Raw genomic sequence first — 13,082 nt, forward strand, 5'->3', positions numbered from 1 at the left:
CCGCCTCTGCGGCCGCCGCCGCTGCTGCTGCTGCTGCTGCTGCCGCCGCCGCCGCCGCCACTGCCACTGCCACCACTACCACCGCCGCTGCCCCTGCTCCTGCAGCCAGCCAAGACACAATGTTGAGTCTACAGGATTCTGTGTGTTTTGAAATTAGCATAAAGTCCTTGTTAAAGTCGTGGAGCAGCAGCTGTGAGTAGAGATGCCTGCCTGGGGGGAAATGCTGAGTTGGGAATATCCCTGCCATTCCTCGCATGCCTTCTCTCCAGACCCATCCAGATCAATCAGAGCCTTGAAAGTACCATGGAGAGAGTGCTCGCCCATGGCCATCAGTCAGATGAGAATCTTGAGGTGCCCACGTGAGGCAGTTGTAATTTGGGTAGTTATGTGTCCTACAACAACAAGCCTCCTTGTTGTTAATTGTGTTATTCCGGCAAAGTTTCTCAGAATCCATCAAAAATGGGGGAAGATGACAGGTCGGCTGGGATTCCTGAGGGGTTGTGGATTCCAGTACTGTTCCACAGGGCTGTTAGAACAGTGTGTGTGTGTGTGTGTGTGTGTGTGTGTGTGTGTGTGTGTGTGTGTGCAGCATCGTCTGTCTTCAGGCATCGGGCAGTTTCATAGGGTGGCAGTAACTTTCCCCTGCTGTCACTGAAGTTGCAACGGGGGTGATAGCCATATGTACTTGATTTTATGAGAAAGAACATTCAGGATGATATATTTCCAGTTCACTTAAGTCAGGAAGCAAGTGCCACTGAGCTATGATCCTCTCCCTGAGTCCTTCCCTCAAATAAGGATTTGGCAGAAATACTGGTTTCATTTAATGTTTTTCAGTGGTTACTTTCGCTCTGAAAAAAAAAATCTCAGAGCACTTAAATGATAAGATTTATCACCTCTGACTCTTTACTTCACTGCCAAAGTAATCATCACCATCAACTTAGGAGATCAAACTAATGAATTAAGGGAGCTCCAGTCTTGTTATCAGGACTGTTTTACACAGAGAAAATTGAAGCATAGAGAAATCGTGACTCTCCCAAGGTCATGTAGGTAGCAAAGAGCTAGGGGTATAGAGTCCCATGGATCTGGCTTCCAACTGTGCCACTGTGGTGTCCTAGCAGCCTAATGAATCAAACATGAGAGATTAAATTTAAAGTCTTTCCTGCTCAACTCTGTATGAAAACACTTATTTAACGGAGTTTTGTTTCATAAGCAAATGATATGCAAGTCCAAATGTTGACACCAAGGAATACTCACTGAAGACAATCTGAAGGGGTCTGCGTGCCCTGGCTCTTCTAGCACCTCCGCGCCTGCCTTTCATTGACTTCTGATCCTTAAGTAGTTTTTTTCCCCCCCATGTGTAGCTACTGCCTCTCCAGATGGCAGGAAACTGTTAGTTTTAGGAAAGTTTTTAAGTGAGCAAACATAGTTAAAATACTGGGAGACCCATGATGGTTAACTACACTAAATATTTTTAGTAGTTAAAAAGAAAGTTAGTCACGTAGAGTATACTTCTGCAGAGATCAATTAGATCAGAGTTACTAATCTTTCTGTCTTCCCTCCTCCTGTCCTCACCACTTATTGATCTATAGTAAGACGAGAATGAAGGTATAATTAACACACTCATGTGGAAGAGCAGTCTATGATGTCACAGCAGCTTGTCATAGAAAAACACAGCGTCCTTATTTGTGATCATTTAAGTATGTCTACACACCGTTGCCTGAACCCCGCAGCCAGCCACAGCCAAATCTGGTTTAGTCATGTTCCCTGAATCTGAAAGCGAACCCAAAGCAGATGCTTGCAAAGCCTGGGGTTTTAGCTGTGTCGGTACGAGAGAGATTCAGTCAGGGGTAACCCGTCGTCCTTGGGCATTCATAGTGCATATCGAAGATGTTTTCAGGACTACAAAGCAATATGCTAATATTGAAAATAAGTTGCCAGTGTCAGTGTTTAGTAAGGCCCTAACCATGTCCATCTTTGGCCTGGGAAATGGGCGTGCTTTTTTTTTTTTTTTTTTTTTTTTAAATTTCCCCAGCATCGGTGTATGTCAGCAGAGAAGTGGTGGAGGTATTAAGACCTGGGAGAGAATAGTAGCTGGCTGTCTCTTTCTAGGGATGTTTTCCATCACACCAGCACTTTCGAATCAGCCAACATCGATTGAGTGTATGCTGTGGGATACAGAAGGAAGCAGGTGGGTCTTTGTTCTCTGTGAGCTTGTTCTGGGACAGAAAGCATAACATGAAAGTTACAGTGAGGGGTAGTTGGGAGGTGACGTGCACACCCCTGTGACTGGCAGCTGATGGTGGCAGCTGAAATGACCTGGGCGAACAGAGAGAGGTAGAAGAAGCTGCCTTAGCACAGGGATTGGGGAGACACGGAAAGGAGGCTCTTCAGGGCTAGCTTTGGAGTGCTAGAATATTCCCTAGGCTCGTAGGCAATGTTGGCATCCAGGTCTTCGTCTGTGAGACAGAGAGACCAAGGGTTGGTCAGCAAGCTCCTTCACTCGAGTTCTTCAGTTGTGGCCCAGCACTTGGATCTTGACCTTCTGAGTTGTCGTATCTGTGCTGACATGGACACAGCCTTAAGTCAGCACACGCACACCCTCCCGGGTAGGGGGTGGCGAGAGCAGGGACCGGGTCACCTGGATTATCTCCATCATATCCTTTTTACATCCCGTCTGCTTTGCACAGAACACTTCATCTCCATCGTCATCCGCCTTGCGGTCAGTCAGTCAGTCAGTCAGTCAGCTAGCTCTGCCTCTGGTCTGCTTCCCTTTGAGCATCGTCGGTCACTGGCCCCCCCCTCCTGCCCTTCTCTGCTTCTTGATTGTGCTCTCCTCGGGGTACAGATCGGGTGTCTTTTTGCTCTTTTCTGTATATACTTCCTGCTTCGGTGAGCTCTGGGAAATGTCTGGGCACCTCACAGAGCACCTAGAGATGTAGTCGTTTTTGTTGGAATGAATTAACAAATAGCCTGGAAGGTAAATATATGGCCTGTCTTCCTGTTACTTGATTATTAAATTACACCCTCTAGACACATGTAAATATGAGCAGAGCTAGTGGACTCAGTAAGCTATGTGTATATATGTACCTGCATGCATATATACATACGTATGTATACACAGTAAGAGTTGAAAAGGTAATGAGTTTGGGATTAGGAACATGGGGGAACTGTGGGGTGGGGGTGAGGTAGAGGCAGTGCTCATGTAGAATGTTCTCAAAAAATTATATAAAAAAAAGAATAAACAGAAAAAACTTAAAAGTTTAAAAAATACTATATGCTAATGTCGCCCCTTCAGGGGAACATGTCCTAAAGCAAAGTTGTATAAAATCATACCACAGTGATTTAAAAAATAATCATTTGTTACATTCTGTTTAGTGAATTTCTTGGGAAGAGCAGAGAACAACTTGATTTGTTAAATAGCTTTAAAAAAAATAAATAAATAAAAAAATAAACCAAAAAGGAAGTGAAAAAGAAATCCCATTAAGTTTGTATTTCAAATGTTGACCTCATCCCCACTGAACCTTAACCACAGTGCCTATCGTTGATAGTAATATCCTTATTTACATGATGTGCTCGCATGGTTCCAGGGTGGCCAGATGCTGCTTGGGGTTCTGATCGCGGAGGCCCCCACACGGGACTGCTTAGCTGGCGGAATGTCAATGCCAGCCCTGCTGAGGTTTGATGTGAGCTGAGCCTTTGTCTTTCGGTAACAATGAAGCGACATTCGTGTGGCCTAAATTCAGGATTTTGTCTCTGAGCCAACACTTTGAGGCATTACTCCTTAAAAAACAAAACAAAACAAAACAAAAACAGAGTCAGGGACGTTGTGTGAAACCAGTTGTCCTTCAAAAGATTGGCGGAGTTCCCTCCCACTCCAAACTGATAAGGGCCAAGCTAGCTTCTGCCTAGTCTGTCATTATCTGCCATGCTGGTGAAAGTGGCAAGTTCGTGGACCAGTCCCTCTTGTTTTTGTGAACGTATTTTTAGAATCACCTCTGCTTATGTAATTTTACATGGCAGCTAGTATTTCAAAGGATTCCGTTTTCATCGCAGACAGTAAAAGGGATAAATTGACCCAGTTTAACCGTCTTGTAAATTAGAATATGAATTAGATGTGGTGTGTTAAGGGACTAAATTTGCATAGATTGCTTAGATGGGCACAATGGAGTAAGTCTTAAATAGCTTTTCGTACTCAGAAATGTTTTTCCTGGATTCCAGATAGAGTCTCCCCCACCCCCATTATACCTTTATTAAAATCATAATGGTCTTTGACTGAAGTAAAACTTTGCATTTATTGCAGGACTTTTGGGCCTGGTATCATGTATGCTGTGTGTTTGTGTTTATGTGCACACACATGCACGCATTCACATACACATATATTCATAAGCCCCCATTCAATTATGATAACTTGATGAGAAATTTTATCCTGATTCTGAAAATAGCTCTGTCATGATGTTATTCACAAAGTACAAAGCTCTTCCTTTCATGGTGTCCAGTTCTGCTGTTGCTTAGTGTATTTCTAAGGTTATGCAACTGTCACTGGAATCTAATGGCAAAATATTTTCATCATTCCCCCCCCCAAAGGAACTCTGTGCTCATTAATCTACTTACTGTACTGTTGCTACTCTGGACACTTTGTATAGTAACATCATACAGTGTTACAGCACATACTGACACTTCATTACTTTTTATGGCTAAATAAGTTCCATTGTGTGAATAGTGAATATAGCACATGTTGAATATCCCTTCATCAGCTGACCAATTTCTATATCAGGTGCCGGAGGCTGGAGGGATTGTGGCTAGCTTGGCTGGAGCATAGGGTGGTGGGGAAGAGCAATGGGACCATGGCTGGGAAGGTAGGCAGGGCTAGACCACATGGGATCTTGAAAACCTTCTGAGGGATTTTGGTCCTAAACTAAAAGGGGAACCATTGATGGCAATGGTTGGTTTAATCAGATTCCTATTTGTATGGGATGCAGAAGGGAGGGAGTAGCAAAGATGTACTGTGTGTAGGCTCTAAGTTAGAATGCTTTTGTAGTGGGCCACATGAGAGAGGAAGGCTAAACAAATAAAGGGCAGTGCCTTTATTGGACAAACAAATATATTATTACTTTATGGGAGATACTCTTGTAAGTACATTACAGAATGTTAGCTCATTTAGGCACAAATGAAAGACATGTTGAAGGTAGGAACATTAAGTCTTAGTTTAGACATGGGAGGTGCTGGGCATTGTTAACGAGGTTCCTCTGAAGCCATTCTTGTTGGGTAGCTTGCATTTCTGTAGCCGTCCATTTCAGTGATTTATCTGTCGAGACTGTGTGTTGGTTGCATTGGAAAATAATCAACCCCTTCCTGCTTGTTGCCCAAATACCCTGTCATCCCTTCAGAGAAATCTATAATTTTGGAAGTGGATCCTAGACAAGGAAGCCAACTCAGTATTTTGCTGGGTGTGAGCTCTTTGTGATGTGCTCCTGATATCACTGGCTTTAGGAACCAAGCTTGCTTTATCATTTTTTAAAAAATATTATTCTAAATCCTTAAACTAGGCCTACCTCATTTGATGAAGTAAGATTGTGTTTTTTAAGAAGTATGGCTGTTTACTTAACTCACTGAATGTTGTGTCCCCCCCCCCCCACTAAATTTTAGAATAAGAACAGAGTGTAAGAATGAAATATAAAATCAGGAAACTCTAAGAAGGCCACCATATTCATGGGTAACTGAGGCTCTGCAGAAAGTTCAGTGTGATAGCCCTGTGGAATTTTGAGTGTCTGCTTCATAAAATGTAGTATGTTGTGACTGTCCCCTATCTGTGCCTTCTGTTAAGGTGGTTTATAGACTGTCATCTATCAGATGCCGGGTCCTGTCGTGTGCTAAGGTGTGGAGCCTAGGAGAGTCCCTGTTAACTGTTCTAGGTGGCTCAAGGGTACTACAGACTCTGGTCTGAATGCACCTTACCCTCGAGCATCGACAGCCAGTAGCTCTTCTGGGTGCCCTTGGTACTGACGACTTAGTATTTCAAGTGTGGTGCCTGAGAAGCATCTGGCTTACTGTAGGCAGGACCAATGTCCAGGCTGTTCACATCACTGGCGTGTGGTCCATCCCACTACTGGTGAAATTCCAAACTTCTCTTCTAGAAAAAACAGTATTTGCATTTCCATTGCTGTGTTAAGATGTACCTTCCTAGACATGGTTGGCTAGCCCTTTACAGGCTTTTGTCATTCTTTCCCACTAGTTGATGTGTGATATCCCAGGACTGATTGCTTAACAGAAGTTCTGAATATTTTAGATGTACTATTTGTTTTTCATTTAGCATGTTATTTCTGAATTTTTAAAATTTAGCCATTAGAGAAGTAAAGTTTTTAAATCCCCTACCTCCAGAAAGAGGACTAAAGAAAAACCCATTGGAGTGAATAGGGAAGGCTCTAGAAGAGGAATTCTTTTCTTAAAGTTACTTATTTTTATGTGCATTGGTGTTTTGCTTGCATGTGTGTCTGTGGGAGGGTGTCAGATCCCCCTGGAACTGGAGTTATAGACAGTTGTAACCTGCCATGTGGGTGCTGGGAATTGAACCCAGGTCCTCTGGAATAGCAGCTAGTGCGCTTAACCGCTGATCCATCTCTCCAGACACTAGAAGCCAAATTCTAAACAGCCAGATCTTTCCTTAGGAGAATAGGTTACTTTACATATGGTCAGAATTCACAGTAGGAAAACATTTAACTTGCTTTATAAGCTGTATGTTCAGTTACATGATTGGCACATGATTATTAGTGAAGGCCTCCTTAAAGAATGCCGAGGTGAATAATAATTTTTAACAGATACTTGGCTAACAACGTAATAGGAAATGTAGACCCATACTACATACAATGAATGAATACCTTTTTATTTAAGATGTTTCTCATAAAACTTTGGAACAGGATATGAATGAGTCATTTTTAATATAGGGAGACTGAGAGAGAGAATGATTCCAATATAGGGGTCTTGGATACGCTCAAAGATAAGGTTATCGGTGTGATTTACACAGCGCTGCTGTGGTTGGCATACAGGGCCTCTTGTGGTTGGACTAGAAAGTGGTCCGCCCCTTCATCACACTAGAGGAAGAATTTGGGAAAGTATGGAGGATAGATATTAATACTAACTTCTAAACTTAAAAGTTAGCCCGGGGCTGGCTGTTGGCTTATTGGTGACAAAGATTTGCCATAGAAGCATGAGCATAAGTTCTAATCCCCAGAACCCACAGAGAGGTGTGGCAGCTTCCTGTGATCCCAGCACATACCTCTTCACATATGTGTACTCCCTCACATGTATACTCGCACACGCACACACAAGGTTAAAAAAAATGGAGTAACAGGTGACTTTAGGTAGAGATAGGAGTTGATAATTAGACTAGATATAGAATGTGCATAAGGCATCGAGGAGAATTAATAGTTATGTTAGAATATATAACTGAAATCCTGCCCCTTGAAATCACAGATATTGACAAGCAGAGGGTGTGGCGCACTAAGATAAATAGTTCAAAGCATGGACGGTGATTAAAATTGTTAGCACCTTAAAAAAAGTCAATTCAACAAGCTTTCTAATATGAAATAAGAGAAGCACATTTGTCTTGTGTTTTTACTAGCCCCCCCCCCCGTTTTTGTTTTTTTTTTTTATGCTCATGCTCCATGATATATGGTTTTTATTTTTCGTGCTCCATGACATACAGATATTTAAATATCCTTGAACTGCCAGGTGGGAATCGTTTGTGGTATTACATGATCGGTTTCTGTACTTACAGGGCTTTAGAAACTCAATGATCGAAATTAAATTCTAAATGCGATCATTGCATAGGGCCACTGTTCTTCTTTAGAGCAGCGTAGTAAGGCAGTGGTCCTTCTTGCATGCACTTTTAGCAGCTCCCAGAAACTTGGGATGCCAGGACCCCAACTCCGAGAAGTCTGTTTCTGATTTAAGCCACTGCCAGGGATGGCCAGCTGAGTTGAGCATCAAGTCAGGAGGCTTAGCTTTGCCAGAATGCCAAGTATGGATCTGAAATGTTTCTCAGAGGGTGGAATAATAATAAGCAGTGAGACAGACAGATTCTTCTCAGGGGTTTGCCAGTTTCCTGATTTACTGTGAGGAACATGCCAAGTGGATGGTGATGCTACAGCTGGCCTGGGGTCCCTGGCTGTCCTTGAGTAAGCGCATGTAGAGTGGATTCTCACTTGAAGGTTGCATAGCCAAATGTGCAGGCTGCTGCAGGGCCAGCACGCTCATGGTTTGTGCAGAGTGCTCACATCCTCAGCCAGCAGTGTGCGAAGTGTTCGAATGCCTTGCATCTTTCCCACAGTAGCTGCAATTATTCTGTTTGCTTTTGGCCAATCTGATAAATATACTCCCATGCATATTTCAATCCCATCACTAGGGCAGTTGCGTTTTCTGGGTGGTCTTAACTTTGATCCTTTTTTCCCATGTCTGTTAGGTTCTTAGGATTGTTTTTGAGTTTTGTCCATCTGCTGCCAGTTTCTCTCTACAGCATTGTCTTTTTCTTGTGACTTTCGTATACATCATTAAACGCTTCATGTTTTCTGTCATGCCTGAGTCTTTTCCAAATTCTCCCTTTCTTGTTTGTGGACATTGTTTTCCTTAAATATTTTAAACATTTTGCATGGTTAGATTGACTTGTCAAATTGCTTTTATTACATCTTGTTTATTCCTTGGTGTGTGTTGGTATGTGCATTTCACAGTGCAAATGTTGCCTTCAGAAGATAGCTTACAGGAGTGTACCCAGATCCCCGCCCCCAAGTCCCCTCTCCCCCTCACCCAGGTGGATCCCGGGGTCAGGCCTGATGGAGAGTGCCTTTACCTGCTGAGCCATCTTGCTGGTCTAGATGCAGGGTTTTTTTTTGTTTTTGTTGTTGTTGTTTTGTTTTGTTTTGTTTTTTGTTTTTTGTTTTTTGGGTGTTTTTTTTTTTTTTTTTTTTGGTTTTTCGAGACAGGGTTTCTCTGTGTAGCTTTGTGCCTTTCCTAGAACTCACTTGGTAGCCCAGGCTGGCCTCAAACTCACAGAGATCTGCCTGGCTCTGTGTCCCAAGTGCTGGGATTAAAGGCATGCACCACCTGACTCAGAGGCAGTTTTTAAAAATAAGTAATTTTGATTTTCTTTCCCCTATCATGGATAGTCCTTTCTTGCCTGGATTACACATGAAAACTCTTAATTGTCTATAAGGCTTTGAAGAATTAATTTTAAAGTTCATGGCCATCTGTACTTTAGTTTTTTTGGTTTTTTCCCCCTCCTTTCAAGAGAGGGTTTCTGTGTGTAGCTTTGCGCCTTTCCTGGATCTGTCTCTGTAGACCAGGCTGGTCTTGAACACAGAGATCCGCCTGCCTCTGCCTCCCACGTGCTGGGATTAAAGGCGTGCGCCACACTGCCTGGCGTACTTTAGTTTTTTAATATAAGATCTGTAATATTTTTTACAGTCTATTTTGACTATTGCTGTATTTTTATTATAATTATAGTTATAATAATAGTGTCCCCAGATTTAGAAAAGATTTTTTTTTTTAAAACAGGGCCTCTTTAATGTAGCTCTGGCTGTCCTGGAACTCACTGTGTAGACCAGGCTGGCCTCGAACTCAGATCCTTTTGCCTCTGTGTCCCAAATAGTGGGATTGAAGGTGTGTGCTGCCATGTGTGGCTATTTGTATTCTTCCATGGCATGTCTTGGAAGCTTATTCCTCTAGTTATACACTAACAGAGTTTTCCTCCAGTATCACCTAGACAGAAACTCATATAGAAAAGTTAATTGAAATTATGCTAATATGTTAATTCTGTGGGAATTGGTACTTCCGTTAAGCTGTCTTATCTCCAATGTGTTTTCCTTATGTTATGTTCTTTTATGTCCTCTAAGAAATCCTTGCCATATCCATGTGTACGTCTTAAAAGTCATATGAATTTGTAAAAGAAGTATGCGGTCGTTTTTATTTAAGGAGAATTCCATTCATGTCTACAATGTATTTTGGTCATATCAACCCTCCCAGTTCCCCGTGAGCTTCCTCTCCAGCATGCCAGCACGTCCTCTTTAGTTCTGAAAAAAAAAAAAAAATAACCCATGAGCCCAGTCAATGCTGCCAGTATATGCAGCAGTATGACATCATTCACTGGGGCACACATGACCGGCCAGTAGCTATGTCTCCCAAGAAGAGTGACCCCACATGCCCCCACCACCAACTCTTCCCTGAGGAGCAGGGCTGTGAACTACACAGCCCTTCGGTGCTGACATGCTTGGTCTCGTGCAGGTGACCATCATTGCTGTGAGTTCATGAGCAAAGCAGTCCTGTCACGTCTGCCCAGAAGATGGCACTTCACCGCCCTCCTCCCCAGCCTCCTGCTCTTACATCACCCTTTCTGCCTCTTTCGGGATGTTCCCTGACTCTAGAGTGTTGTGTCTATGGCTGAGATCACGGTCACTTGTTCTCGGCACTTGGACTAGTTATGAGGCTTTGCCGTCACCACACTCTGCTCCCTACAGAAGTGTCTCCCACAGGCCAAGAGCAGCACGTGTATGGAACGTTCCAGACACAGCTGTGCAGAGCTAAGAGGTCAAATCCTCCATGCTTTTCTCACTCTTTTCTCCTCTTATTTTCTATTTCCGAATGGAAGATTTCTTTTCAATCCATCCTTATTTCTTGATAATTGTAGTATAGAAAGTTTCATGTATTTTTTTTTTTTTTAGTATTTATAAGAATGGTTTAATTTTCTTCTGTTTTTGTTTGTTTGTGTGTTTGTTTGGGTTTTTTTTAAGACAGGGTTTCTCTCTGTATAGCCATGACTGTCCTGGAACCCACTGACTTTGAACTCACAGAGATCCACCTGCCTCTGCCTCCTGAGTGCTGGGATTAAAAGAGTGTGACACCACTGTCCAGCCAATTTTGCTATAAATTTGCATTTATTTATGTTGCCCATAGCCTCCAGAATAGAGATGAATAATAGAGTAAGAATCAGCATCTTTATTTTGTTTCTGTTTTTAATAGAGATGGGTTTTATGCCTCGAAACCTGTGCTCGTCAGCTTTACATCATAACAAGATGCCTGAGGCAATGGCTTATAAAGAGAAAGGGTTTACTATGGCTCCTAGACCGTGGTTGGAGGAGTCCACTGTTTCTAAGCATCTGTTAGGGCCACGTGGTGAAGCAGAAACCAAGACAGGAGGAGGAAGTGGTTGGTCAAATCCCACAGTTCCCTGGAGCGATGCTTCTGGTTAGGCCACGATGCCCTCCCTCCTCCATAGTGGCACCATTTGAACCAAGCCCCTACCACATTTAACAGCTAAACTGAAGCGTTCTGATGTCTTCCCCAAAGGATTGTATTTATTGTCAAAGTGTGAAATGTGTCCAGTCTCTCCCCCAGAGTCCCTAAAGTGTTAACGTTCCCGCATTGCCCCAAAGGCCAAGTTCACAGTCTCATCTGCCACTGAAGGCAAAAATCAACTGTGAGCCTCTACAAAAAAGAAAAAAAAATCAAAAAGAAATACATAGTTCTATGTTACGTGTCTGGGCAGGCACAGAGCGAGCTATTCCAGAAGCCAGAAATAGGAAAGCGGTTAAGAGGTGCTAGCCCCAGGCGAGACGAGAACAGAGGAGTAAACCTCAAATCCTGAAGCTTCCTGTGGAGGGCCTGAGGCCTGTTGTGGGAGTGGGTCCCCAGGGTTTGGGCAGTTTTCCTTCTCTGGCCTCACTCATTGCCTGTGACTTGTCTCTTGGGCGGGTTTTGCAGTTGTCTGTAGCTTCCTTTAGTAGGTTTGTACCATGCCAACACCTGAGCATTCTTGGGGCAAGACTTCCCAGTTCCCCTAGCTATGGGCTAACTGAAGGGACTTAGCGCTACTGTCCTTTGGAATCTCAGTGGATGCTGCCATAACTCTGTAACTCATGCATTCCGCATGCGTACACAGCTGGCATCACGTGGATGGTGCCAGGTTCTGTTCTCAGTGCCAGCTGAACCTGGGCCTGCCTGAGCCACAGCCGTAGCAGCCTTGGAACATTTTCCTGGGCATTCAGGGAGGGCACCCCCATAGCTCTGTTCTAAAAAGCAGTCTACCCAGGAGCGTCTTCGAAACAGATTTGTATGGCTGCATTTCTAAACTGAGTGGCCTGGCTGATTTAGTGGCTACTCCCCAGGCAGCTTTCCCAGGGTCCCAGTACAAGCCCCGTGGCTTCTCTGTGCCTTTACTGGGGCTAACAATGACACCCTGTTTAACCGGACCATGGTATACATCGCCTTTCTGGCCAAGCTGTGAATTTCCCAAAGCATTCCACATTGCCTGCTATGTTATTTGAGATCAGGTCTCACTGTGTAGTGCAGGCAGTGAGCTTTCAATCCTTCAGCTTCAACTTTTAGCCCAGACCCCTCTTTTTTTTTTTTTTTTTAAACTTACTGAGTCTATGTGGTGCTGTTCTTATACACATGGGTGTGGTGCCACGCCCCTGAAGAAAACTGACTCTCCCTGGCTCAGCGGCCATCATGCGCCAGTAGCTCTCAGCTAGCTGTGGGGCCTCATGAGCCCCGCCCCCAACACCCAGCATATTCTTTAAATACTACCTTATCTCTGGGTGTTTAGGATGGCTTGAGCTGCGCTTCTGAAGGTTCCACAAGGAGTCAAGAACATCATAACTAGAATTCTCTAGCAGAGGAAGTAATGGGTTATTTAGAAGATGGATTTTTTTTTCCACTTTGGAATATAGAATATTTCTGTGGAAGACTTCAAGTAAAAAAACATTGAACACATGCCAGAGTTGTCGCAGGACTTCTATGTTTAGAAACTGTTTTTAGTGGGAATAGTTTAGATTAGGATAAATAAACATTTTTGAAACAGCTGTTCAGAGAATAAGCAGAACTTTTAATTATGCCATCCGTTACAATTGAGTGAGAAGACAGCCATTGAACAACTAGTGGAGGAAAATAATTTCATTCACACAGAATAGAAGCAGAGTATTTAGGGATTAGAATTAATAAGATGTAGGTATGTGTTCTTAGTGGAGAGTATGGCAGCTTCTGAACCCCCGCCCCCCTTCTCTGTTACAAGCAGGGTCTTGCCATGTAGCCCTGGC

At 43.4% G+C, this 13,082-nt stretch overlaps 1 protein-coding gene across 12 annotated transcripts in view; it reads left to right on the forward strand.

Moving 5' to 3' along the window:
• Fryl (FRY like transcription coactivator) overlaps positions 1-13,082 on the forward strand; it is a 242,924-nt gene that overhangs the window by 100,724 nt on the left and 129,118 nt on the right. For 7 of the 12 annotated variants that reach the window (XM_036201438.1, XM_036201443.1, XM_036201441.1 and 4 more), the window contains exon 1: positions 69-192. The exons of the other annotated variants lie outside the window; for them this stretch is intronic. In XM_036201438.1, the coding sequence (XP_036057331.1) occupies positions 120-192 (73 nt within the window). In that variant the 5' untranslated portion in view covers positions 69-119. Of the gene's footprint in view, positions 1-68; positions 193-13,082 lie in introns of those variants that run through there. 12 annotated transcript variants of the gene reach the window in all.

The sequence above is a fragment of the Onychomys torridus genome, chromosome 10, assembly GCF_903995425.1.
Source record: "Onychomys torridus chromosome 10, mOncTor1.1, whole genome shotgun sequence".
NCBI lineage: Eukaryota > Metazoa > Chordata > Mammalia > Rodentia > Cricetidae > Onychomys > Onychomys torridus.